The sequence below is a fragment of the Adiantum capillus-veneris genome, chromosome 16, assembly GCF_014529385.1.
Source record: "Adiantum capillus-veneris isolate H3 chromosome 16, ASM1452938v2, whole genome shotgun sequence".
Classification (NCBI taxonomy): Eukaryota; Viridiplantae; Streptophyta; class Polypodiopsida; order Polypodiales; family Pteridaceae; genus Adiantum; species Adiantum capillus-veneris.
In genome coordinates this window covers 91,494,931-91,519,475 of record NC_140946.1, presented here as the reverse complement: position 1 = coordinate 91,519,475, position 24,545 = coordinate 91,494,931, and the positions used below count along the sequence as shown (strand labels likewise).

The window sequence follows — 24,545 nt, the reverse complement described above, 5'->3', positions numbered from 1 at the left end:
AACGCTGATGGGTGCTGATCTCTGATGGCTGAAAACTGCTGGTCTTTATGGTGGTCAAGGCTGAAATCTGCTCCTAAAAACGCTGATATGGCTGGTCTTCATTGCTGAAATCTGTTGGTCTTTATCTGCTGAAAATCGCCATGCAAAAGGGGGCAACTTGTGGCGATGATGCTGGGAAAGAAAACGCTAGGCCATGAGGTGGTATGGCGATGCAACTGGATCAAAACGCTAGGGCTGAGGTCTTCTGGGCGATGAAGCTTGCTGATGAAAACGCTAGGGCTAGGTCTCTGCTTGGAGGAAAATCGCCACCAAGGGAGGTTCTTGCTGAGAAGTTGCCTGTTGAACGATGGTGCTCCTGCTGCCTCTTCTGCCAATTAGTGCTAGTGTAGGTTTGCTTATATACAAACTTACTCAATTTGCCCTACCTACTTTCCAACAAAAGTCACTTAAAAATAATAAGTGAAAAATGTCAAAAATAGGTAAAATAGGCTAAATGCACTGGAAAATTCCCCTGAAGGATTCTGATGGGAATGCTTATGATCATGCTGTGTGCAACTAGAGGATATGCATCTACACTAAGTGTCTGGACATGCACGGTCTGCGAACAGACTCACAAAAGTGCAAAAACACTTCTAAATCTGGACTGACTGAACCCTTGTCGTGCTGTAGCTTGTCCACAGACACATAGGGTTGGATGTGTCACGTGATAGAACTCATGAAACATTTCGAAAGTTTTGAAACCTTCTTAAGACGTTTCAAAGTAGAAGGGTTCTTTAGTATTATTGGAGGCACACGTCCACTTATATACATTAAGTTGATTGAAGGTTCCCATTTTGAAGGAGCCTTGAATCTTGTTTAGTTTGAATTGTCTGTAAAAGCTTCATGCGTATATTTTTTAATCTTTTAAGTATCTTGTAAGTTCTGGAGAAGTCTCTTTGGTGGCATTTCTAACGTTGACAAACCGTTTTGAAACTTTTAAAACTCATTCCACACAAAACGTTTGAACCTCCATGGGACTACACCGTAATTTTAGAGCCTGTCACACCTTGTGTACTAGGTTGACGGTCATCCTGATGTACAAGTCTCTCCTCTCCTCTCCTCTCCCATGTTTTCTCCCAGCATTTTCTTGTAAGTAGACTTCGAGCTTTATTGCGATCTCAAGGAGTGACCTAAAGAGAGAGGGGTGGCTTCCAACAATGCTATTGGCTGTACATTGATCAATGATAGCAATAATACAAGGAGGGGAAGAGGTGAAAAGGGGAAGGGGGGGGGGGGGAGGGTGTGCACGCGTTGCTAAGGTTCATTGGGATGGTAGCATGGGCCCAAAAAGAAAAAAGAATATCAGAAAAAAATGAGGACTACGAAGCTGCCTCCATCCACCCCAAAGCTCAAATTTGGGTGGAACATATAAAAAAGTGATGTACCCAGAGGCTCTCTAGGGTGAGGTACCGGGGTTTTTCTGGGGGGGGGGGGTGTACTGCTTTAGGTTCGTTGGGATGGTAGCGAGTTCCTCGACCCAAAACAATAAAGTATATCAGGAAAAAATGAGGACTACGAGGCTGCCTCCACCCCAAAGCCCTAATTTTGAGTGGAAAATACAAAAGTGATGTACTATAAGAGTCTCTCTAGGGTAACCAGCCCTAGGCTAGCAGAGCAATAACCCTAACATACAACCCTTCCCATAACCTATGCATTAGATACAGGTCTGATCTCTAACAGTTTCAGTAGAAATGTGCCTTCTAGAAAATAGGGAACATACTAGAAATGCCGCAACCTGGACACCACCAAACAAACAAGTGTTATTTTAGTGGAATCTTATGGCTTGAAATGGCTCACAATAATTTTCCCTCCATTTTTCAAGATCTTTTTGATGCATGCCAAATTAGTATGAGATTTACTATATACTATTTTATGTGGTACTCGCTGTGTGCAAAGCCACTTCCAGCATGTAGAGGTGGAATAGGCTCATAGGGCAATATCTGTCCAGTGTCTCTGATAACAGCTTAGATTTGCTACCATTGGAAAGGACGAAGTGTGTTACGTTGCACAAACGATATGATTCAGTTGAACTGGCAAGTGTTGCGAAGAGAAGATTCTTGCCGTGTTCTGTGGTCGGGGAGTATATCCCTCTTGTTAATTGGTAAGAGGGCTTGCGATTGAAGGAAGAGCCTGGTTGATCCCTCTTTTCAAGTTTTGCACCTTTCTGTACAAATATAGAACCTATAGTAAGAGTTAAACATGTAATGATACACATTTAGTTTTTGCGCAGTACTGACAGGTCACATTTGAAGAGAAAGCTTGATATGGACTCTGCATTTGCTTAGCCTATCGCATCATAACAGCAGGATGGAGAGAGTTGAGCCATTTATCAGACATTATGAATAAAAGTTGATTAGTTAATTTCGGAACTGGCAATCGGCAATCTCTACCAATATTCTGAAAAATCAGAATTATTGCTACCCAAAATTCTTAAGATCAAGTTAGAATCAGTTGAAAAGTACACAAATTTATTTGTTTGCGCTCGCACTTTTTATCATCTGATACAGAGGGTCCGAAGGATCAAGTTTGTCAGTTTGGCGCCTTTTCACTGGATATGTTTGTCTTGGGGAAGGCCACTACAGCAGCCTGTTCATATTACAGTATTGTATACAAAGTCACTCCAATGGCACAGCTTTTAAAAGCTCTTGGTGTACTGATCAAGGAAAAGGATCAAGTGTCATTGAATCGACACATGAAAACCTTATCTGCATGCAGATTCTACGGGTCAAGTCATTAACGTTTTTTGGTATTTTCTTGTCCTTAAGTTGAGCATTATCTTGTTTCATTGTGTGAAAGTGTTGCGTGATAAGAATAATCATAATCACTATCGAACAGTTCTTTTCATTTGTAGTTTTGGCATTACTTGTTTTGGGCCAATGATTCTTTGTAATCTGTGTGGGTTTTTTTTGTTTGAGAAATGCTGTTTTGCTGAGGTATAAGTGTGCACAATGCTTTGGATTTTAGCAAGGGCTTTCACATAGTAGGTGACAATTGGAAAGAAGAAATGCAGATAAAGGCTTGCATTTGTAAGGCCGAGGGTGCATAAACAAAAAAAGAATAAGATGCATCAGATGAACATTATTTGACTAAATGCTTAATTGTTTTTGAAATTTCTCTTATGAGAGAGAGAGAGAGAGAGAGAGTTTGTGCAAGGATGAATAACTATACATGAATAAATAGTACCTTGTTTGACATTAAAACGTTGATAGTTACGTTGAAATTTAGTCAAAAGATTGTTTATAGGTAGCTTTGTGCATGGTAGTAAGGCTACACTTGCATGCACATTGGCATGGACAATGGAGAAACTGTCATAATGAATCCTTTCATTTTTCGAGTTGTGCAATAAAATTTGAACCTAGCTTATTTACTCATTACAATAATAAATGCATATTGTGAGATGTAAGCATAATCAATAATCTAGAATCACGCATATTTGCAATCAACATAGTAATTGAAGGTCGGATTTTATGAGGGCATCACTCTCAAAGGCATGTGAATACACAAATCAAGTAGCCTTTAGGAGAATGAGTGCGGTGACTTTTGGAGGCTAAGTATATACTTTTTCAGTATTCAGCATACCAAAAACATAATTTTTGTCCTTGCTACCATAGAATTGCAAAGAAGTACACGAGAGAAGTGGAACAATTGGGTGATGGTTTTTGGAAGACACCTCTAGTAAACCATACCTTCCTGAGTGTTCCAAATATGGAGAGAGAGTTGATAAAAACAATTTGCATGCAATTTTTTAATACTTGTGGCCCACGATCACCGGCTTTCCCACTTTTGGATTGACTGTCTATTCTAAGAGTTACAAGAGTGTAGAGCGGCTTACATAGCCTTTTCTTGTTTCTTGGTGTTTGGCCATGTGCACACAGTGGTGCAACTTCTCGTCTTGCTTTGCTCCAAGGTGTGTGAGTGGTGTATGCCCCCCCGGGCTACCACATGTGAGAGAGGCGTGTGTTGTGAGATTGCTAGAAACGGGCGAAATTGGGGTGGTTTCTCTTTTTGTCGATTGTGGAAAGCGTGTGTGCGTTTGTATGCATGCAAACGGGGACATGCTTGCAGAATTGTGGTGTTGTGAGTGTTTTCTAGTGGATAGGGGTGCTATGAAAGCCTTGGGCTATATAGAGGCGTTTTCGGTGTGTGCTGGGTGTGTTTCCCTTTCCCCTCTCTATCTTTTGATGCCCCTACTTAGGAGTATTTGAATACTCCAATTTGAAGGTGGAGTTGTGGTTTGGAGCTGCTAGAGGTGTAGTTTTTGAAGAGCAGGTATTGTTAAAGATGGCATTATCAGGTTTTCCAATTTTCACTGGGGTGGAAGATGTGGAAACTTGGCTGCAGGATTATGGTCTATTCATACGGGAGAGTAGGCTCACAAGAGAAGAAGACGCGGTTCAAGTTTTTTTGTTGTTGGTTCGTGGTCAAGCTAAAAGATGGTATGACGGCGGACTTGATGACGTTGGAAGTGGCTTTTCCACGCCAATATGTGCAGTTGCATGAGGTAAAGCGGAAGTTAGATGGTCTAAAGCAATGCTTGATTATTTGAAATTGAGCAAGCTTATGGATTGCCTGCATGAGGAGGTTAGAGATAAAGTCGAAGGGAATGGGCCTGTGACATATACGGAAGCGGTAAATTTTGACAAGAGGCCGAACCAAGAAGATTTTGAAGAATCGGCAAGCGAGGCAGAGTCTGTCAAATGCTATGGTGCCTATGTCGGTTGATGCAGTGGAAGTGAAACCAAAGTTGGTGCAGAGGGAAGAGCCAGTGCAAGAGGAACCGAGGGTTCTATGGTTGCAAAGAGATGGGATGGTTTCGATGCTAAAGATGCCAGATAGGGAAGTACCAATTATGGAAGAAGAGCAAGTGGTTGCACATCGGGTAGAAGATGCACTTGCAAGCTCAGGTAAGGTTGGTCAAGCTCCAGTAAGGTTGGTCAAGATCCATTGGTGTGCGCCATGGATCAAAAGGTGCACTTTGCAGATGATATTGAAGCAGTGAAGGTAGAGAAAATCCCCGATTGCACATTGGGTAGAAGATGCACCTGCAAGCTCAGGTAAGGTTGGTCAAGCTCCATTGGTGTGCGCCATGGATCAAAAGGTGCACTTTGCAGATGATATTGAAGCAGTGAAGGTAGAGAAAATCCTTGATCTTGAAACGGAAGAAGAGGTGGAAGCAGATGATAGCAGTTCTATGGATGTTGATATGACATGGGAAACCGATTCGTCTCACTGAAGGTATGAGGAATTTGATCTCTTACTTGTGGATAAAGATGTGAAAGATGTATTGGAGGAGCAGAAGGAAGGTGCAAGCCAATGTGTTGGATAGAAGCAAGTGGAGGAATCCATGCCTACAGAAGTGGACATGCAGGTAAAGATGCTATACGATGCCATGCTAATGGCTATGTTGGTGAAAGTAGCTATGGAGTATGCTATAGTGGTGCAGTAGGTGCAAAGTTTTGCCGTGGAAAGTAAAGCAAACTTGGCTTCGGAAGGAGAGCAGAACAGTGCGATAGAGGATAATTCTCTATCTCCTTTGGCCAAAGATGAAGCAAAAGAGCAGGTGATTGAAGAGCATGCAACTGAAGCTGACATGCAAGAGGTGTTGATCGACCTTGAAGGGCCAGTGACGAGGAAGGGCTTGATGATGTCGGTGTTGAGTTCGAAGGGGATGTGACGGAGAGTGTGGATCCCATGATAGAGGAACCAATGCCGGAGGTGTGCTCTATGGTGGTAGATGGAGGAGATTCCCAAGTTGTGTCCAAGATTTCAAAAGAAAAGTATGCTTGTAAGTGCAGCAGTGCAGTGTGTTATCCGCCAAATATGGGGTTCCCTTGAGACGATCTCTACTTTACACGATTGGGTGGCAGAGTCGAACGTGTTTGTTCAATCAGATGATGTGGTTTCAAAGCTAGATATGTTAAGAAGGCAGATTGATGCTAAAAGGGATGCAACGATGCTATGGGCTTATTGTGTGCATGGATGGCTACGGATAATTCTCTATCTCCTTTGGCCAAAGATGAAGCAAAAGAGCAAGTGATTGAAGAGCATGCAACTAAAGTTGACATGCAAGAGGTGTTGATCGACCTTGAAGGGCCAGTCGACGAGGAAGGGCTTGATGATGTCGGTGTTGAGTTCGAAGGGGATGTGACGGAGAGTGTGGATCCCATGATAGAGGAACCAATGCCGGAGGTGTGCTCTATGGTGGTAGACGGAGGATATTCCCAAGTTGTGTCCAAGCTTTCAAAAGAAAAGTATGCTTGTAAGTGCAGCAGTGCAGTGTGTTATCCGCCAAATATGGGGTTCCCTTGAGACGATCTCTACTTTACACGATTGGGTGGCAGAGTCGAACGTGTTTGTTCAATCAGATGATGTGGTTTCAAAGCTAGATATGTTAAGAAGGCAGACTGATGCTAAAAGGGATGCAACGATGCTATGGGCTTATTGTGTGCATGGATGGCTACGGATAATTCTCTATCTCCTTTGGCCAAAGATGAAGCAAAAGAGCAAGTGATTGAAGAGCATGCAACTAAAGTTGACATGCAAGAGGTGTTGATCGACCTTGAAGGGCCAGTCGACGAGGAAGGGCTTGATGATGTCGGTGGTGAGTTCGAAGGGGATGTGACGGAGAGTGTGGATCCCATGATAGAGGAACCAATGCCGGAGGTGTGCTCTATGGTGGTAGACGGAGGATATTCCCAAGTTGTGTCCAAGCTTTCAAAAGAAAAGTATGCTTGTAAGTGCAACAGTGCAGTGTGTTATCCGCCAAATATGGGGTTCCCTTGAGAGGATCTCTACTTTACACGATTGGGAGGGAGAGTCAAACGTGTTTGTTCAATCAGATGATGTGTTTTCAAAGCTAGATATGTTAAGAAGGCAGACTGATGCTAAAAGGGATGCAACGATGCTATGGGCTTGTTGTGTGCATGGATGGCTACGAACATGGGTAAAGCAATATTGGGAGTGGATGCAGATGGATGCAAGAGAGAAAAGCCAGGTGTTTGATCTAAGAGGTCAGGCTATGCAGGGGGTGGGCCAACCCACTTGAGGATTGACAGTAGGCACGAATAAGACATTGTACATATAGTAGTTTGTTTGGTTTGCTCACCCTATTTGCTAGTTTTGTAGTTTCTAAGCGAATGAAGATGGTTTTTGGTTAAACATAAATGTTCAACAAGGGGTTGGGCAATGATGGTGCAACTAAAGTGTATCGACCATAGCAAATGGCACAAACAGGGGTATGTATGATGACAATTGTAAGAATGGAATGCTAAAGTAGGTACGAAAGACCTGGATAGGCAAGTGACATTAGAAATGTATGTTTGATATGGTTTTCAAGATCAAAAGGCTATGCTATAGTGCCTATCAGAGGTGCGTGGTCAATGTGTGAAAATTGAAAAAGTTGGTCTACAAGTTGGTCCAGACGACTCCTCAAATGGAGCTACGGTGTGCAAGTTATGGTTGTTCAGAGCTGCAGTGGTTTGCAGATTCCATACGGACATGATAGGTGATGACAGGTTGTCAAAGCAAATATGAATGGATAGACGTGAAGTGCTCGAGTTGTGAAGCATACCGGTCCTTTCGGATTGTCAATTGGAGCTTAAACAAGAGACTATTTACAACCATGCTTTGATACTATGTTAAGAGATAGAAAAGGAGAGAGCTTGAGCTCTTACACACACACACACACACACACACACACACACACACACACACACACACATGCACGTAAGGATGGAGGCAAAAACCTTCTTCTTCTTCTTCTTCACTAACTTAGGGTAAACGTCTACAATGCATAAAAGATAAAATACAACATAAGGCAAAATTAGTACAATGATATAATGTGAACCGCTAGTGAATGAGTTGGATGGATAAGTGTGCCATCACTTTGATAGGTAAACCGAGTCGATCGAAAAGTCTAAGAGATGCATACTTGTTGGTTGGATATATTGATGCGAGCAAAGATTCCAAGCTATATGATCCAATCAAGAAGGAGTCATTCATCTCAAGTGATGTCATATTTACTCCACCCTATTCTGGGTGATGCACTTCCATCTTGCAAAACCAACTTTAGCACATAACATGGTTGCAAAAATTTTGACAGCATTTCGGCAACACAAATATAACCAAAAAAAAAATCAAGAGTCATACCGACTTCCACAACCAAAAATCACAACCAAAACCATAAGGGATCTTCATCCTTAGACCATAAACCATATTCCTCACTGAACCGACTCTTACGCTTGGAGTTTTGACTACACACGCTGCACTCCAACTGAGCCAACACACATGGTCCTTAGAGAACAAATTTTTATGTGTTCAAAAAATTCCCACCAACATCATTTTTGAAGTGTTTAACCATGCACAAATGATGTACTATTACTGCACTCAAGTCCTCTTACACATAGAGCTAGTTTTTGGCCTAGAGGGGTGGTAAGCAATATACGCATGTACTTACGATATTCACATCTATCCTTGAGGTTCCATACATCACACAACATCACCACATCAATCAAATCATGATGCAAAACAACCCCTCCATATTGATCGACCATATGCCATAACTTCACATGTAGGTGCAAAACAAATTTTCCCTATTTTCGACGGATGCACACACGACATGCAAAAGAGAATGTTTGACCTCATGCCAATGCATCAAGATCAGACATATAACATAGAATAACACCTTATCACATCACTTCACTTCACTTATATGAGACTCATGCTAACAACCATGACATAAAAAGAAAGTTGTTTATGCAAACTGTCCCTACGGTTCGGGTTGGCTAATTGTACATCTTTTGTTAAGTTTATGTAAATCAAACACATGAGATCAAATCACCAAAATATTCTTTTAGGAATATATGAGCCTCTCATGAAACTCATGACTCTATATGGTACTCCCCATAGGTAGCACCCTTACATGTATAGGTAATTTTGTACAAAGAACGATTAATAACTGGCACCCATGAAGTGTTAAAAATTATTTAAATACATTTATTAGCAGTTAAAATCAAGGTTTTAGTTTGGCTAAGTGGGTTTCTCCATCCGTCAACAAGCCTATATAGTGGCTCTCCAAGGAGCCTGGGGTCCAAAATATTGACGAAGTGTAGTGAACATTAAGTAGTGTTTTGACCATAACCCTTCACTCAAGTGAAATTTTCACATGACACATGGAAGAGAAAACACTCTAAATGATGTGTGTAATCTTTGATTCAAAGGTTTTGGCTTGATTCGTAATGGTTTAGGAGATACGACCAAAATAATATCCCTACCACCTACCTGATGTGAAAGCAAATGATGCTTTTTATGTAGCTACGTGATGATAAATACACCGTATGCAGCTTTGGCAAGCCATACACATATGCCTACGTATATAGAAAAGAAACCTCCAAGAGCATAGTTTCTCAAAAACAAAATAGAGAGAGAAAGAGATGATGGTTATGGATTTTGGAGCCTCTTAACATGAACAAGAAGTGATTGCCGATGATCAAAAGGCTTCTTACTTTGACGCAAGACAATGGTGATGAGAGATACGTAGAGGTTTCTGTCACGAAGTTGATGTAGAGCGCGTACACCGTGAAAAGAGAAGATGGTAATGGAGAGCTTGCACCACCTCTGTATAATACATACATAGAGTTTCACTGTATTCAATGCAACAGACACACAAAAAACTGAGCACTAATGCTCCTTTTATAATTCACTGGCTGGCTTGTTCCAAGGCAAAACAGGGCTCCCCCTTTTATCACTCATCAACTGGCTGCAATATGCCCCAAGGTGAAACACGATTGGTTATATGCCCCAAGGCAAAACATGTTGGCCCCTTCTAGGTTGGAATAGCTCTTAGCTTTTTGGGACTTTTGTTGAAAACATGGCCTTGCTTTTGGAAGTCGACTCTGGTCAAAACCATCTAATTTAATTGTTGCAGTAATTGGCTTTGTACACATCTAACCAACTAATGAGACGACAAGTGAACTAGACCGCACCATGATGTCCCGAAATAATCACGACACTTACTATACCACAAAAACATATTTATGGTGCCGCTTTTTTTTTTTTGTTTAATCTCCTTTCTTCATCGTGTGTTCGTTTTTCACTCATATTGTAACCAAAAGTAATATTTTTGGGATTAGACAATTTTAAAAAGCACATTGTTTTTTGGGAACGCCAAAAAGCATGAAAAGCTAAAAAAGTAGGAAAGCTAAAAAGGAAAATTTTCTAAAATTGAACCATGGCTACATCTAGCATATCTGAACTAAAAAACGGACCCACTTCTCACCAAAAAGTGCCGAAAAGCATGAAAAACACTCAATCAAATTTGTACAAAATTGAATCCTAGTTTTCTTAGGACTTGTAGATTAAGAATCCGACCCTTCCTTTTACAAAAAAGCACTGAAAAGCACAAAAATCAAGATTTTTTTTTTTCATTACTGAACCAAGCGTTTGTTTGACCTATTAGAACATGTAAACGACCTTGCTTTCCACTTTAAAACCTCCCAACATTGTATAGCAAGCATTTTAAACCAAAAAGTAATGTACACAGAAAGTTTTATTTTTCTTATTTTTTAAAGAGACCAAAACATCGGAGACCTTACACCATTGTTTCACTGCTATATAACTTAGTGACAAATCAAATATGACATTATAAACGTGTCCCTTGAAAGAAGATTATTATCCTAGAATAGGTGAAATCATTTTAGGAGCGGTTCCACAAGGAAGGATCTTATAAACAATGAATGGTGTCACTTTAAAATGTTATTTAAGGTAGGCATATGTACTTTCGCCACATAGATTTGGATATACTTATTGTGTTTGATTATCATTTGCTACACACATTTTTCCTAGCTTGCTTTATTGATGTTGGAACTTAACCATCTTTCTTCCATTTGAAGGCAAGGTAACCATAGGCTCTCAATCCCATGCTAGTAACTCATGAAATAATCCTCACCACCTGTAGTATATACAAAAGGCATAAATTTAGAGTATTATATTCCTCTCTATTTAACCCATCTGATATTTTTAAGAGCAATCCCATCATGCGTTAAAGAGATCGTTTAATTCAACCGAGGACATCGGAGGTATATGTAGTGGAGAGAATATATGAAGTATATTTCTTGTGTCCACTTTACTGACTCCAATTTATTGGTTGTTGGGATAAGCCTTTAGCTTACAATCATAGAAAGAAAAATCCCTTAAGCTAAGCATACACCATTTATGTGTATAGTTAGCTTTCCTCATGGAACCTTATAAGCCACACATATGTTATTCATTCCCTAAATACATGCTACACACTTGATAGCCACATGTTATTTGTGGTAGCTCACACGACCCTTGCCATTACCATTTGTGTCATATCTTAGCACTCATTGATTCCACTTCTACACCTTTAGCCTATATAAGGCCACTATCCAAAGCTTGTAATCTCCCTCTCCAATTTTTATAATCAATCAAGTAAGTTATCATCCTATATTTGTGCATTGAGCTTTCTCTCTAATCTAGCTAATTATCTTTTTGGTTATGGTGCAACCATGAATGCTACATTGGTTCACCCACCATGTCACTTACAAGTGGTATGAGAGCTAACATGTAATTAGCATCTCCTAATTAACCTATTCTAGATTTAGGGCTTTCTCTCTCTGAGCACTAAGTTAATTCATAATTATTTAAGCTAATGCTATTCAATACTAATTATTTCTAGAATTGATATTTGGGCACATTTATACGATCACTATCCTCGCCAATGATTAGTAGTAATTAGATCGAGCATTAGGTTGTGTAATGTTTTGATTTTAATTTGATTGATTGATTGTGTGTGCATTACTATAATATTTTTTCACTTTCTCTAGAGCCGCATTAATTTTCATGAGAGCATTAATAGAGGATTGATATATGTGTATGTGTGTAGATGTTTTCATAAGCTTTCCGACGCACTAACCTATCCCAATTTTTGGGCCAAGCATCGAATGCCAATGCCTTGATTAGATCCGTATGTTTTTGTGGTTGTTAATAGCATCAAATTTTGCTCATCAATTGCATTGATTAAATATGTATGTGTGTATCCATGCACACTCATTTTGAATTTTGAATGTGTGTGTGTGTGTATGTGGCCTTGAATACAAGAGCCCTTGTAATGATTTTGAAGAAGCTAGCCACGAGTGAGACCCATGCCTTAGTAGAGTCCAAGCCACTCATAGAGCCCTCATGCCACCATGTGTCTTTTACCAAACTTTGGAAGCTTTTGTTGCCAGTTCATCACCATGTGACTACTATAAATCTCATGAGCCAGTGCTCACCACGAGCCAACCAGCTCACCGTAACTGCCTTGCCAACCCGCAACTCATAAATTCCGCCTCATCACCACATCTCGGCAAGCTTTTTGTTGCACACCCAAGTTGACATCACTTGGTGGATCCCACATGAGTTGCTCATTTTTGGCTGTCCCTGTGCTGCCCCGCTATCCACCTCCATCTGCTACAACCAAGCTGTCCCAACTACAATTAAGTTGGCTGCACTTGCTAAACCACATGCTTTAATAATTTAAGACACTAGCCCTCAAACTATTGCCCTGCTACTTGATGACACTGCAAGCTGCCTAGCACATTGCTCAACCCGTAGAACTCAACGCTTGTAAATGGTCTTTATTTGTGCACCTTCTCACGTGCAACACCTGACCTCACATGTTTGTCAATGACCTTGGGTTATTGGCAATTTTTGCTTTTTATACAAACTTGAAATTTATCATTTAAGGGGCCATTACCACAATACCCATTGCTCCTCAGTAAATCCAGGTTCCCTCGGCTCAATAATCCCTTGGATGCACACCTCATCTCCAATTGGTGGCCAAAACCAAGTTCTGACATCACCATTATCTCTTGGTTTTGCACATCCCTCCTAATCTCATAGCCATAGCCATAACCAAAGGCTGTCTATATTACAGCTATTTCTAGCACTATGGCCTTGTCTCCAAGGTATCAAAATGGTTTAAGGTAGTACCACAACCGCATCATTCAAAACATTCAAGATTCAAGAATTCAAGGCATTAAAGCATTCAAGTTTTAAATATGTATGTAACAATTTGAGCCATCAAAGATCCCGCATTACACACATAAGCAGTTGAATGCAAACGTTGTCAAAGGAGATAGATATTACCTATCCCAAATACCCTCCTACATTATTTTGTGCCTCGTCTCCAAGCTATTTCTAGTACTGTGGCCTCGTCTCCAAGGTATCAGAATGGTTCAAGGTAGTAGCACAACCGCATCATTCAAACAATCAAAAATAATTCAAGGCATTAAAGCATTCAAGTTTTGAATATGTATGTGTAACAATTTGAGCCATCAAACATCCCGCATTACACACATAAGCACTTGAACACAAATGTTTTCAAAGGAGATAGACACTACCTATCCCAAAGACATGGTAATACCCTCCTACATTATTTTGTGCCTCTTTGATGCTAGGCTTAAATCTTTTTTTCTCCCCAAACTCACATAGTGTGAGTGCATAGATTATAAAACAAAAAAAATACACAACAATTTGTGCTCAATCCGAGCCACAGAATCACAGAATACATCTAGCAAATACCAATCCAAGAAGCGTGGCTTTTTACAGGGAAGACACCAAAACCAAATAGCCATCAACATACTCTTTCCTACAAGTAAAATATATCACCATAGACCACCAGGCTAACAAAAGAAGACAAACTAACCAGAGCTCCCATTGGACGGCACCGCTTTCCACACATTACTATACCACCTTTGGCCAGAAGCATCACCTAAGAAAATCGATACTGTCGCATAAGGACGGAGCAGTAACTCCATCACCACACAGGAAGAGACCAACAATCCGTCGATGAGTGCCCACCATAAGACCATAGCATGCAATCTTGCCGACAAACCAATTTGATGCCACCAAAAAAAGACCACCGGTGATAGAACCACCATCAGAAGTCCATCAACCTCGCCCTTGATAGATAGGGGTGCCACCATGCAACAAGCCACTGGATGATGCATGCCCCCATCAGTCGAAGGCCAATCCATACCCAGATTTGCGTGCAAACTCACAACCGAGCATAACCAACTCTGACACTAGCAAGGGATAAGAGAGCCAAACAAGCACATTATAGAAAGCACCGGATCTTCCACCATCCACCACCAAGCTCTGACCTTGGGACCTCCTAGTGCGTTCCAACAAGGGCAAGGTGAGTGAGTTCTCTTCCCTGGGAAGAAGGTAGCCGCCAAGCCCTACCGACAAAAATAAGCAAAACCCTGAGCCCCAAACACCATCATAGTCGGAACCTCCACTCCAGGACGTCCCCTGTCCGCAGGCCATCATCGACCCTCCCCGCCAGCCACATAGCTTGCAGGACACTATGAGCCAAGCATGAAAGCACCACAGACCCCCTAGATTGACCACCTAGAGGGCCCCCCAATTCATTGCGCATCTATTGAAGCTGCCCCTTGATGCTTCTGAGCTAGGGTTTGGAGCTTGCATCGTGTAGGCATCGCGACGCCAGTTGGATGGCAACTCTTGTTTTCATATTCAAACCTTGGCATGCAAGTGGCTAGGCTTAAATCTTGTTTTATTGATAAAAGCATTTTGTTATTCTACCTAACATATTGGATGCTTTGATATTAAACTGGCTCAAAATCTACGCAGATTCCCTACATTAGCCTAGATTTGGTAAAGTAAAAGCACCAACATAAGCAGGTTTTGAACCTTCACCGCTGGCGTTAACGGCCTACAGAGATTGCAGTAGCCAACCAACACACGAGCAAATTTTGTGATTTCAATTGCACACCTTAATTTTTTTTAAAAACTCAATTGCTAGCGAGAGCTACTAGCGTTTGCTCCTCTTCGCCCACCTGCTCGTCACCTCATCGCCTCTGCCTTTCTTGGATGCATGCAGACCACTTGCGTGCGTGTGCTCCTTTGTTGCATGTTTAACCCTGCTTGCACGTGAAAATCTGCTTTCCCTTCATTTTCTTTCGCTGCTGAGGTAGAATCACTGTTGATTCTGTCTATAAACAATTTTTCCAAAATTATTGACACATACTTGTTGAAGAAAGGAAAGTTCTTGTTTATTACTAGTAAACCGGGATGTATCCTCCCATCGAATAGTAAATTCTTAGCACCCTAAGAGCTACTGCTTTTATTGAAGGATGATCTTTTAGGGAGGCACCTCTTTCTTGATCACCCCATCAATAAGAATCTTAGAAGAATTTGATGGACTAAGTAGGGCAATGGTAGGACGATCCTCCTTAGTTGAATTACTTAACAATCCTAAATTTTCTGTGTGGGTGCCTACAAGAACTGTGTTTGGATTCACAAATAGAGTTAAGTCAATTTGATAATCAAGAAACTAACATGAAATGAAAGAAGCACACGTAACAAGGAAAGCATAGGAGTTGTCACAGGTTTGTAATCATGTGTCCCAAGTGCCTCATAAAATTTTGTTTTGCATATTGTTATTGTAGAATAAAGATGCATTTGATGTTTTCCGTACCTCAATTCTCAAGAAATAATGTTTAAATCCCATGTCTGTCAACTCAAAATTTGTGAGGGTTGCAATCATTAAAGACCTAATTAGCCCACTTTGGTAGTGGTTGTTTCTATGGTGCTGTAATAGGTTGGTTCATTTCACATATTCAAGGCTTTTTATCAGAATAGGCTTCTTGAGGTGTTGTACCCTTTAAAGACTTTATGCAATTTTTGTTGAGAACATATACATCACCGAAAAAATTCAAAATGAAAAATTGGGGGCTTCTTATTTGAGTAGACTTCTTGAGTTGTCTTACCCTTTAAAGCCTTTGTGTAACTTCTATTGAGAACATACACTGATATATTTTCTTCCACCAAAAAAGGATTTGGTGTTTCATTATCTTTAAGCATGCATGCAAGGTGCCATCTCTACCATAGTGCAATTGTAACATTTCCCAAATCCATTTTGCAATTATATGTGAGCATCGGTGACGTGACCTTGATGCCATGCTCCTTGTAGTATTGGTTGAATTTGTTTTAGATAAATTCTTGTCCTCGATTTGCAAAAACTTCTCAACCTTATTCCTTGTCTGTGATTCTACAAGCTTGTGCCACAATTTGAATTTCTTTAAAATTTCATCCTTTTCACAAATGTAGACTTGCCTCTTTCTACTAAAATCATTGACTAGGAACAAAATGTAGAAAGATCCACCCAAAGCAAAAGTAGAAATTTTACCAAAGATATTTTTGTGTTCCAAATTTAGAGGAGATTGTGCTCTATTGTTACTCTCTCATGAAAATGCCTTTCTTTGTTGCTAGCCTATCAAATAAGCCTCACATACTTCATATATTCATGAGATTGTAGTATATATGCAACCATTCCAGAGTACCTCTTTCTAAGGTGACTATAAGTGTGCTCAGCTAGTAAAGATTGTCTTATACCTTATTCGTTGTTTTACCTTCAAAATCCAAGATATTTCATTAGAAAAAATTTAGACTCGAACTTGAGCCTTGTAAGAAATGCCATGTCAACATAAACAGAGACAATCAAAAAGTAATATTTTTAATTTTTATTAAGAAACATATAAAATAATGCTTAAATTTTACATCATGGCATACTTTATTAAATACAAAAGGACAATTACTCAAAATTCAGTGCTGTGTATCTAAAAAGATTGCTTTTTGTAAGGACTAGTAGGCAAAGAGGAGTTATAACAAAAAAATGTAGCAAGACAGTTGTGATGAACGTTCTTCTTATTACACTTTTGACACAGTGCTGGAGATTAAGACAAGGAGAAAAAAAGAGCTATTGCAACGTGGAGCACCATAGAAAATAATCATGCAACACTCTCCATGGCTTCCAAAGAATCCAAAATTGTGGTAAGCAGTGATTCTTTCTTGCTCTTTGTTGTTGTGTCTTTCTATCTATATATATTGTTCTATCTATCTATCTATCTATCTTTCTTTCTCTCGCATTCTTTGTCTCTTTCCCCCTATCTCTTTGTTGTTTGCTGACTATAGGTGGTCACCTTGCCAATAAGTGAACATGTGGATTGTCTTACTCATAAATGGAAGCTAGATTGTGAGTGAAACAAAAATCTTGCCGATGCAATATAGCCTAAAGGATTGTAGGATCTTCTTTCTACATTTTTGTTGGTAAAGATAGCACCCAATCTAAAGATTTGTGTTGCAGCTCATGTTCAAGTAGATCACACCAACTTTCTTATTTACACACAGGTACTCTATTTCTTGCTCTTGTTCACTTTGATAATAAGCCACTAATAAAAGGGCTTTTGGAGGAATGCATTCTATTGTTCCATCTCAAAAACTATAGAGCTACCATGGTTGGTATTATGGACAAAATCTATGTTGCCCCAAGGCAACAAAAAGGGTCCGCGGGGCCGGGGGGGGGGCGCTGTGTGGTTAATAGGTCTATCTAAGTGGGCTTTAAAAAATCTTTCTTCACCACATTTTCATTGTGTGTGTTTTCATTGATTAAAGTGGAAGAAAAGGAGGTTATGCTATTGCTGACATAATGCTTAGTTTTGTTATGAAAGATTTTTGTTTTACTTTCCTTAAATCATGCTATCTGTGATACATTATATAGAATGGAATTTTAATGGAATCACATGTAGCCAAGATGCCCAATACTAGTTTTATTATGAACGATATTTCTTTTTCTTCCCTTCAATCATGCTGACAAGTGCAAGCGCAAAATGGACCCTAGCGGTCTCTTCGCCAGGACTGTGCACGCCGAACTCGTAATAGGGAGTAAACTGGGGGCACCACCTAGCTTTGAGCGGCTAGGACGTGGACAACAGCGGTGCAAAATAACAATAATCACAGCACATTGGGGGGAGGGAGAGAGAGAGAGAGAGAGAGAATTTTCTAGGGAAAATTCACATGTGCAGAGATCCCACTCCTATGAGTAGCGACCCTTAGAGTCAGTGTGTGTACATGGCTTCCCTCTCAAGTGCTGACTCCTGATAGTGATCTCTCAATGTTCTTTTATAGGTGCAGGCTGCATTACTTTAGCATATTATGATTAGGTTTGGGCCCTAATCAGGAGAGACAAACTAAGAAGCCGGGTCCCAGATGGTTGACCCCTGCTTCATTTTAGGAGGATTTTAAAATGATATCTCCTAGGCGGGCCTTTATGACCATCACCTAGAGAGAGGTGGCAATATACAAATGTCTTTTTACAATGTTTTGGTTGAAAACGAAAAAAATAGATTACACTACAGATGTTTATTGCGGAGATGCGTCGTGGACGAGATGCCGGTGATTTGCAAGCTTTACTGATGTGTCGGTTTAGCGCGCTCGTCAACCTCGGTGCCGGCTGGGGCATGCCTTCGACGTCTTTTCTTGAGTCGTCATCGCCATTGCGGGATTTTGTCGTTCTTCTTAGTTCTTTGGGGATCGATGTCGAGCTCCTTCAATCTTTTCTTCTTGTGCGTACGTATGGCGTGCATGTGTTTGTTTGAATGTGTGCGTGAGTGTGTATGTGCTTGTGAATGTGTGTGTGTATGTGTATGGTAAAAGAGAGAGTAGGGTTGTGTGGGAGTGTGTGTGTGTGTGTGTAAGTGTGTATATGTGTGTAGGTAAGTGTATGTGTGTGTATGGAGAGAGAGAGAGAGAGAGAGAGAGAGAGAGAGGTATGGCGAGAGTGAGAGATAGAGAGAGAGCAAGAGTGTGTGTGTGTGTGTGTGGGTGTGTATGAGAGTGTATGGGGGGGGAGAGAGAGAGAGAGAGAGAGAGAGAGAGAGAGAGAGAGTTTTACTACACAGAGAATGAGAGTGAGAGTGTGTGTGTGTGTGAGAGAGAGTGAGTGTTTGGGGGTGTGTGTATGGGTGGGGAACGAGAGAAAGAGAGAGAGATTATCCTGCTGGCCCGACTGTCGACACATGAACAAGGGAGAGAGAGAGAGAGAGAGAGGGAGGTTGAACAAGGGAGAGAGAGAGAGAGAGGGAGGCTGAACAAGGGAGAGAGAGAGAGGGGGTGTGAGAGATGGGGACAGAGAGGCTGAGAGAGAGTGGGTGTGGTGTGTGTTAGGAGGGAGAGAGAGATCCTATCTCATGGCGGTTCCCTGGTTGACGAATGAGAAAGAGAGAGAGAGAGAGCTGGTTGCTTGCTGACGAACGAGAGGGAGAGAGAGGGAGTGGCAGAGATAATGGAGGAGAGAGAGGGTGGGAGATAATGGAGGAGAGGGAGAGGGTGGTGCCAAGGGGGGGCATCCCACTCTTTCATGCGTGCGAACAAGGGGGTGGCGGTGGCGATCTGCAGAACAAAAAAAAAAAAAGTTTTTTTTTCATTTGTTTATAAGGCTCCCCCAGAGTGGGGTTTGTTCCCGCGGCCTTGGCTTTTGAAAGATGGCCGTTATTAGCCCTCCCCTTCTGGCTAGAGGCGTTCATGCCTCTAGCTCTGCCTCTGATTCTCTAGCAGCGGAGTTGGAGGGTTCTCCCTCCTTTGGAATATCTACCATGAACTCCGGAGAAAATCTTAAGAAGTAGCTTTTGAGCCTCCATCCATTGACTCTGGTCTTGTGAATTCGACCATCTGCCTCCATCAATTTCCTAGTGTCAAATCTGTTGTCGTATCTCAATACTAACATGCCTTTCTTCAGACTCTTTTCCTTAAGCCCTTGATTGAATGTGAGCCGGTGTTGTTCTGCTTGCGATGCATAGTGGTTGATCACTCTTCCCTATCTAATTGAAGCCTTTCTAGATTTAAGATGTGGTTGCAAAGATGGGCAATTGGGTGCTGTAACTGACTAGCCATGACTCGCAAGCTTGCTAACTGTACCTCGATGGGTAGAATGGCCTCTTTTCCATATACTATATGGAAAGGGGTGAAACCTAGTGATGTTCAAAATGTCGTGCGGTAGGTCCAAAGAGCGGCCATGAGATGCTTATCCCAATCACTTGTGGGGTTATTCACCTGCTTTGTGATGATCTTCCAGATCATGCCGTTTATCTTTTCTACTAGACCATTGCATTGTAGATAGTACAGAGTGGAGTATCGATGTTTGATACCTAGATTTTTCATTAGTTCTCCCACCAAGTTGCCTCAAAAGACCTGGCCCTTTATCAAATATTATCTCCAGAGGTGTGCCAAGGCGGCAACAAATGTGCTCAAATATGAACTTTTCCACTTCTTGGGATGTAATGCATGTGGTGGCTGCTCCTTTCGCCCATCGGGTCATGTAGTCTACACTGACTAGAATGCACAGTTTACCCGACTGGGCTCTTGGTAAAGGACCAATTGCATCTATCCCCCACTTCTCAAATGGGCCATCTGAGATGATAGGAGTCTTTGGCTCATAGGTTAGTGTTCGATCACTGGATACTTGACAAGCTCTGCATGTTTTACACCAATGATGCACATCCCTTTTCAGACTAGGCCAAGAGAATCCTGCCTATAGAATCTTCCTACTAGTAATATCTAGAGCAAAGTGGCTGCCGCAAAAACCATCATGGAAACTTGAGATCACCTCCATGATTTCACTAGAGATTGGCACTCGACTGAGGATCTGGTCTTTGCCCTTGCAGTACAAGGTGCTGTTTATAAGGCGATATCTTGTTGCCTTTCGGACAAGCCATTGTTTCTGGCCATTAATGGGATCTCTGGGACATTCACCTGTTTTCAAGAAAAGAAATACGTCTTGACAAGGCTCCCTGGCTAGAGCATCAATGATCAACAACTCAAACTGCCTTTGAGTAAATGGGAAGCCTAAGGCTTCCAAAATTTTGTGCCAATATCCTCCAGGATCCCAAGTGAAGAATAGGATAATCACTTTAGCTCCTTCCAAGATAATACTTAAAAATCACGATCCCCAAGATTGTACCAAGAGTCCTCCATCTATGGCTTCCGTTTTCATGTGGCAAGTCCTAGTTTTCTTTAGAACCTAGCTCACCACTATCGATGAAGCTAGCAAAAGAGTCACAATTGTTTTGGGTGTTGTCAAAAAGGTCCATTGCCTTTCCTAACATTAGTAATAAGCCGCTGACCTTGCAGATCAAAGACAAGCTTGATACACACTGTACCAAAGTGCATAGAATATACAAAAGGTACACTGCAATCCACTTGTTGCAAAACACTCCATCTCGACTATATGCATGCAGGACCATACTGCCATCTTTCTCACATTGAGATCCATTTTCTGTGACCCTTATGACCACCCCTTGTGCTAAGGGTTCTTTAAATCTTTTATTAAATGCATCAAGCACAGTACGATCAAACACAATCTCTACATCTAGGTTGACAAACCTAGATCGCCAATAGGTTGCCACTGCATCCACTTGCTTAAGAATCTCATTAGGGTGGACTCCAAAGTCCCACTCCTTGACAACAACCATTTGAGTTGTGTTTGCGATTGCTTCTTTTGATTGGTGTAGTTCCAAAAACTTCATGCTTCCTTCTTGCAATTGTATATCTAGTGGATCCACCTTGTTGTGATCAGTAAGAATGAGACCCATGATTTCAAGAGTGCTGTCACTATCATTCGTTGTTGTAGATTCCTCCTCCTTTGATGTTATAATAGAATCACTAGAGAGTGCACTAGTCTCTAGGTCCATCCCTTGTTTCTTATTGGCCTTTGTATTGTATGGGATCTCCTTGCCCTTTCTAGCTTGCATATTGAGAATCCTTGTGTCAAATATTGATTTTCTCTCATGGCCATGAGCCATGGTCTCTCTGACATTATTGGGTAGCCCTCCCCTTGAGGGATGCTCATGCCCTATATAGAAACATCACTCACAAGATCACAAGATTTTATAGACTCACTAACTGTGAAATCTAAATGCCAGTCTTTCGTCGTGGCTTAGACTTTCTCTTGATTGACTCCCCTTGGCCTTTATCTTTTCTTCCTTTTGTGAAGCTTCCTCATGTATTGAGTGATTAAATCCCATGGTGTCTACCTCTTCAACATTGGTCTTACCCTCCTCTACTCCCTTGATGTGTTTCTCCACCTTACCTTTTTCGTTATCTTCAAGACATATGAAAATCAATGCCTGGTCATTGGCTAGTGGTGGGGAAAAGGGTAGAATGAGAGGTTGTGGTGGTGGCGGTGGTTGAACATGTCGTTGTAAGATTTGGATAGGTGGTGCTTGTTGTGTTTGCCTTGGTGGTGGTCGTGTTTTTCTTGGTGGCGAGAGTTGGTTTGTCTTACTCCTCTGTTAAAATTCTGCCTCCTTAGGTGTGGCCAATAATACATGCCATGACCGTCTTCTCCACAATTGTAGCAGTAGTACTCCTAGTTTTGCCTCCATTGTCCTCTCCCTTGCTCTTGATTGTGGTTTTGTGCATGCCCTTGCTGCACCAAATTCACAGATAGATTCTCTAGCTAAGGAGTGATGCGACTCAACAGGTCTTGTTGCTCTTCTGATACCTCTTGTGGTTGGGTTCTCTAAGTGGCTGTTGCAATTACTAGGGTTACTCGGACTGAGCTTGATTCCTTTGACTTGTTGAATTTTACTTACATGCACAGCTTCTTGTCTTTAAGGCGAGCTACTTCCACTGCCAACTCACACGTTGCAGGGAATCTCCCCTTCACCTTCTCCTTAAGCGGTGACCACATGCTAGCAATGAAACGGTCCTTCTTCAGGAAATTAGGCGCTCCTTCACCTTCCTCTAGTGAGGCAACCCATCTCTTCCACAAATACATTAACTTGGATTGGTAACTGGCATACTCTAGCAAAGCTCCCTGCTCTAACTCTATCAACAACTGTCATAATTTTTTTGAGGTTGCACCTCCACCAAACCTTTTCACAAAGGCAGCATGTAGTAACTCCTTGGTGGCTTGGGGTAAAGCATTGTACCAAGACTTGGCCTCCACTTTCATCAATAGAGGAAAGATTCATAGTCATGAGGCATTGTCATCCTTGTTATCCTTGTTGGAAACCACACAAGCGATGTCAAAGTTATCCAAAAAATCGGTGGTGATGTCTTCTCCCTTCTTGCCACTAAATGTGGGAAAAGAGACACTTGCCATGGTAGTAAATCAATGAGTAGACAATTACATATTTTTTTTTGGAATGACTTAGTGGTTCATAAAGGTATATACATGGGTGGAAAACTTGAGCAAGAGCTAAGAAGAGCGCAAGGCTATAATAGAATAAAGATGCTTACATCAAAAGAGTGGTAGTAATCAAGAATGGGCAAGATGATGGGACATGGACATCTAAAAATTTCATCAAGCATATCTGCTCCAAATAGGAAAACAATCTTTTGCTAGTAGAATATCTTCCTATCAATGTACACGTTTACATGCATGTGTTGCAAGAAAAGGAAAGAAAAGACTTCTTGCCTATTGTTGTTATCCATGTTGGGTGTAGGGAAAGGCTTTGACCACTAAAGTTTCATACCTTAAGTGTTGACAACGTGACACCTTCACCACATGTCTCTACCTCTTATTGAAGTCCAAATAATCCTCCATATTGGGTTCAAAACAGAATGGGCGAGAAGAGTCTACCTCAATCGGCTTTCCATTTTGCATGCGGTGGCGACGCTTGGGTGGTCGTACTTCAATTGAACTCTCTAGGCCTAGAGAGAGTGTAGGCCCACTTGCTTCCGCCAAATGCTTTAGGCTTTGTGGCTTGGACTTTGTGGTTGATGTAGTTGACAACTCTTCTCTGACCGTTGGAGAGAAAACACTTGGTGCTACACACAATCTGACTGATGTGAGAGTGCTGATGCGGTTCTCAAAAGAAAAACTCACCGTTCTTTCTTCACCTCCTCTCATTGATAGAATGCTTTGGTTGACAGCAATGATAACATTTCATAGCCCTCCCTCTTGATGCTTTTGATTAGCACGAGCAATGCAAGATGGGAGCTTACCTCTTGGATATGATGATGTTACAACCTGGCAGTAGCACTTCGATGAAGGCTGTTAGTGCCTCTTTAATTTCTTCCTCCTCCGTTCTCCAATTGGAGAATTCTCGTAGCCACTCGTCCATGGTCGATGATGTGCATCATTTTCAGCGTTGTAAATTGAAGGTTTCCAAGAAGCCTTCCTCAGCGGGGGCATCAAATGACAAGTGCAAGCGCAAAACAGACCCCAACGGCCTCTTTGCTAGGACCGTGAACGCCGAACTTGTCACGGGGAGTGAACAGGGACACCACCTAGCTTTGAGCAGCTAGGATGCGGATAGCAGCGGTGCAAAATAACACTAATCATAGCACACTAGAGAGAGAGAGAGAGAGAGAGAGAGAGAGAGAGAGAGAGAGAGAGAGAGAGAGAGAGAGAGAGACGTAGATGATGAAAACCCCTCGGGATGTGAGGGAAAACTTGATGCAAGGTGGTATTTACAGAAACCATCGTTTTGGTGAGGTGGAGATCATGGTGTGTGTGTGTGTGTGTGTGTGTGTGTGTGAGAGAGAGAGAGAGAGAGAGAGAGAGAGAGAGACTATAGTGTGTTCTCTAGGAAAAAATCATGTGTGTAGAGATCCCACTCCTATGAGTAGCGACCCTTGGAGTCAGTATGTGTGCATGGCTTCCCTCTCAAGTGCAAACTCTTGATAGTGACCTCTTA

The 24,545-nt window shown here is 41.5% G+C and overlaps 1 protein-coding gene across 1 annotated transcript in view; it reads left to right on the top strand.

The window, feature by feature from the left end:
• The window catches only part of LOC147439446 (cyclin-dependent kinase D-2-like), a 42,984-nt gene extending 40,196 nt beyond the window's left edge, over window positions 1-2,788 (top strand). The window contains exon 7 of the mRNA XM_086485299.1: window positions 2,270-2,788. Coding sequence (XP_086341425.1) covers window positions 2,270-2,324 — 55 coding nt within the window. The 3' untranslated portion in view covers window positions 2,325-2,788. The remainder of the gene's footprint in view (window positions 1-2,269) is intronic.
• The last annotated feature ends 21,757 nt before the right edge of the window (window positions 2,789-24,545 follow it).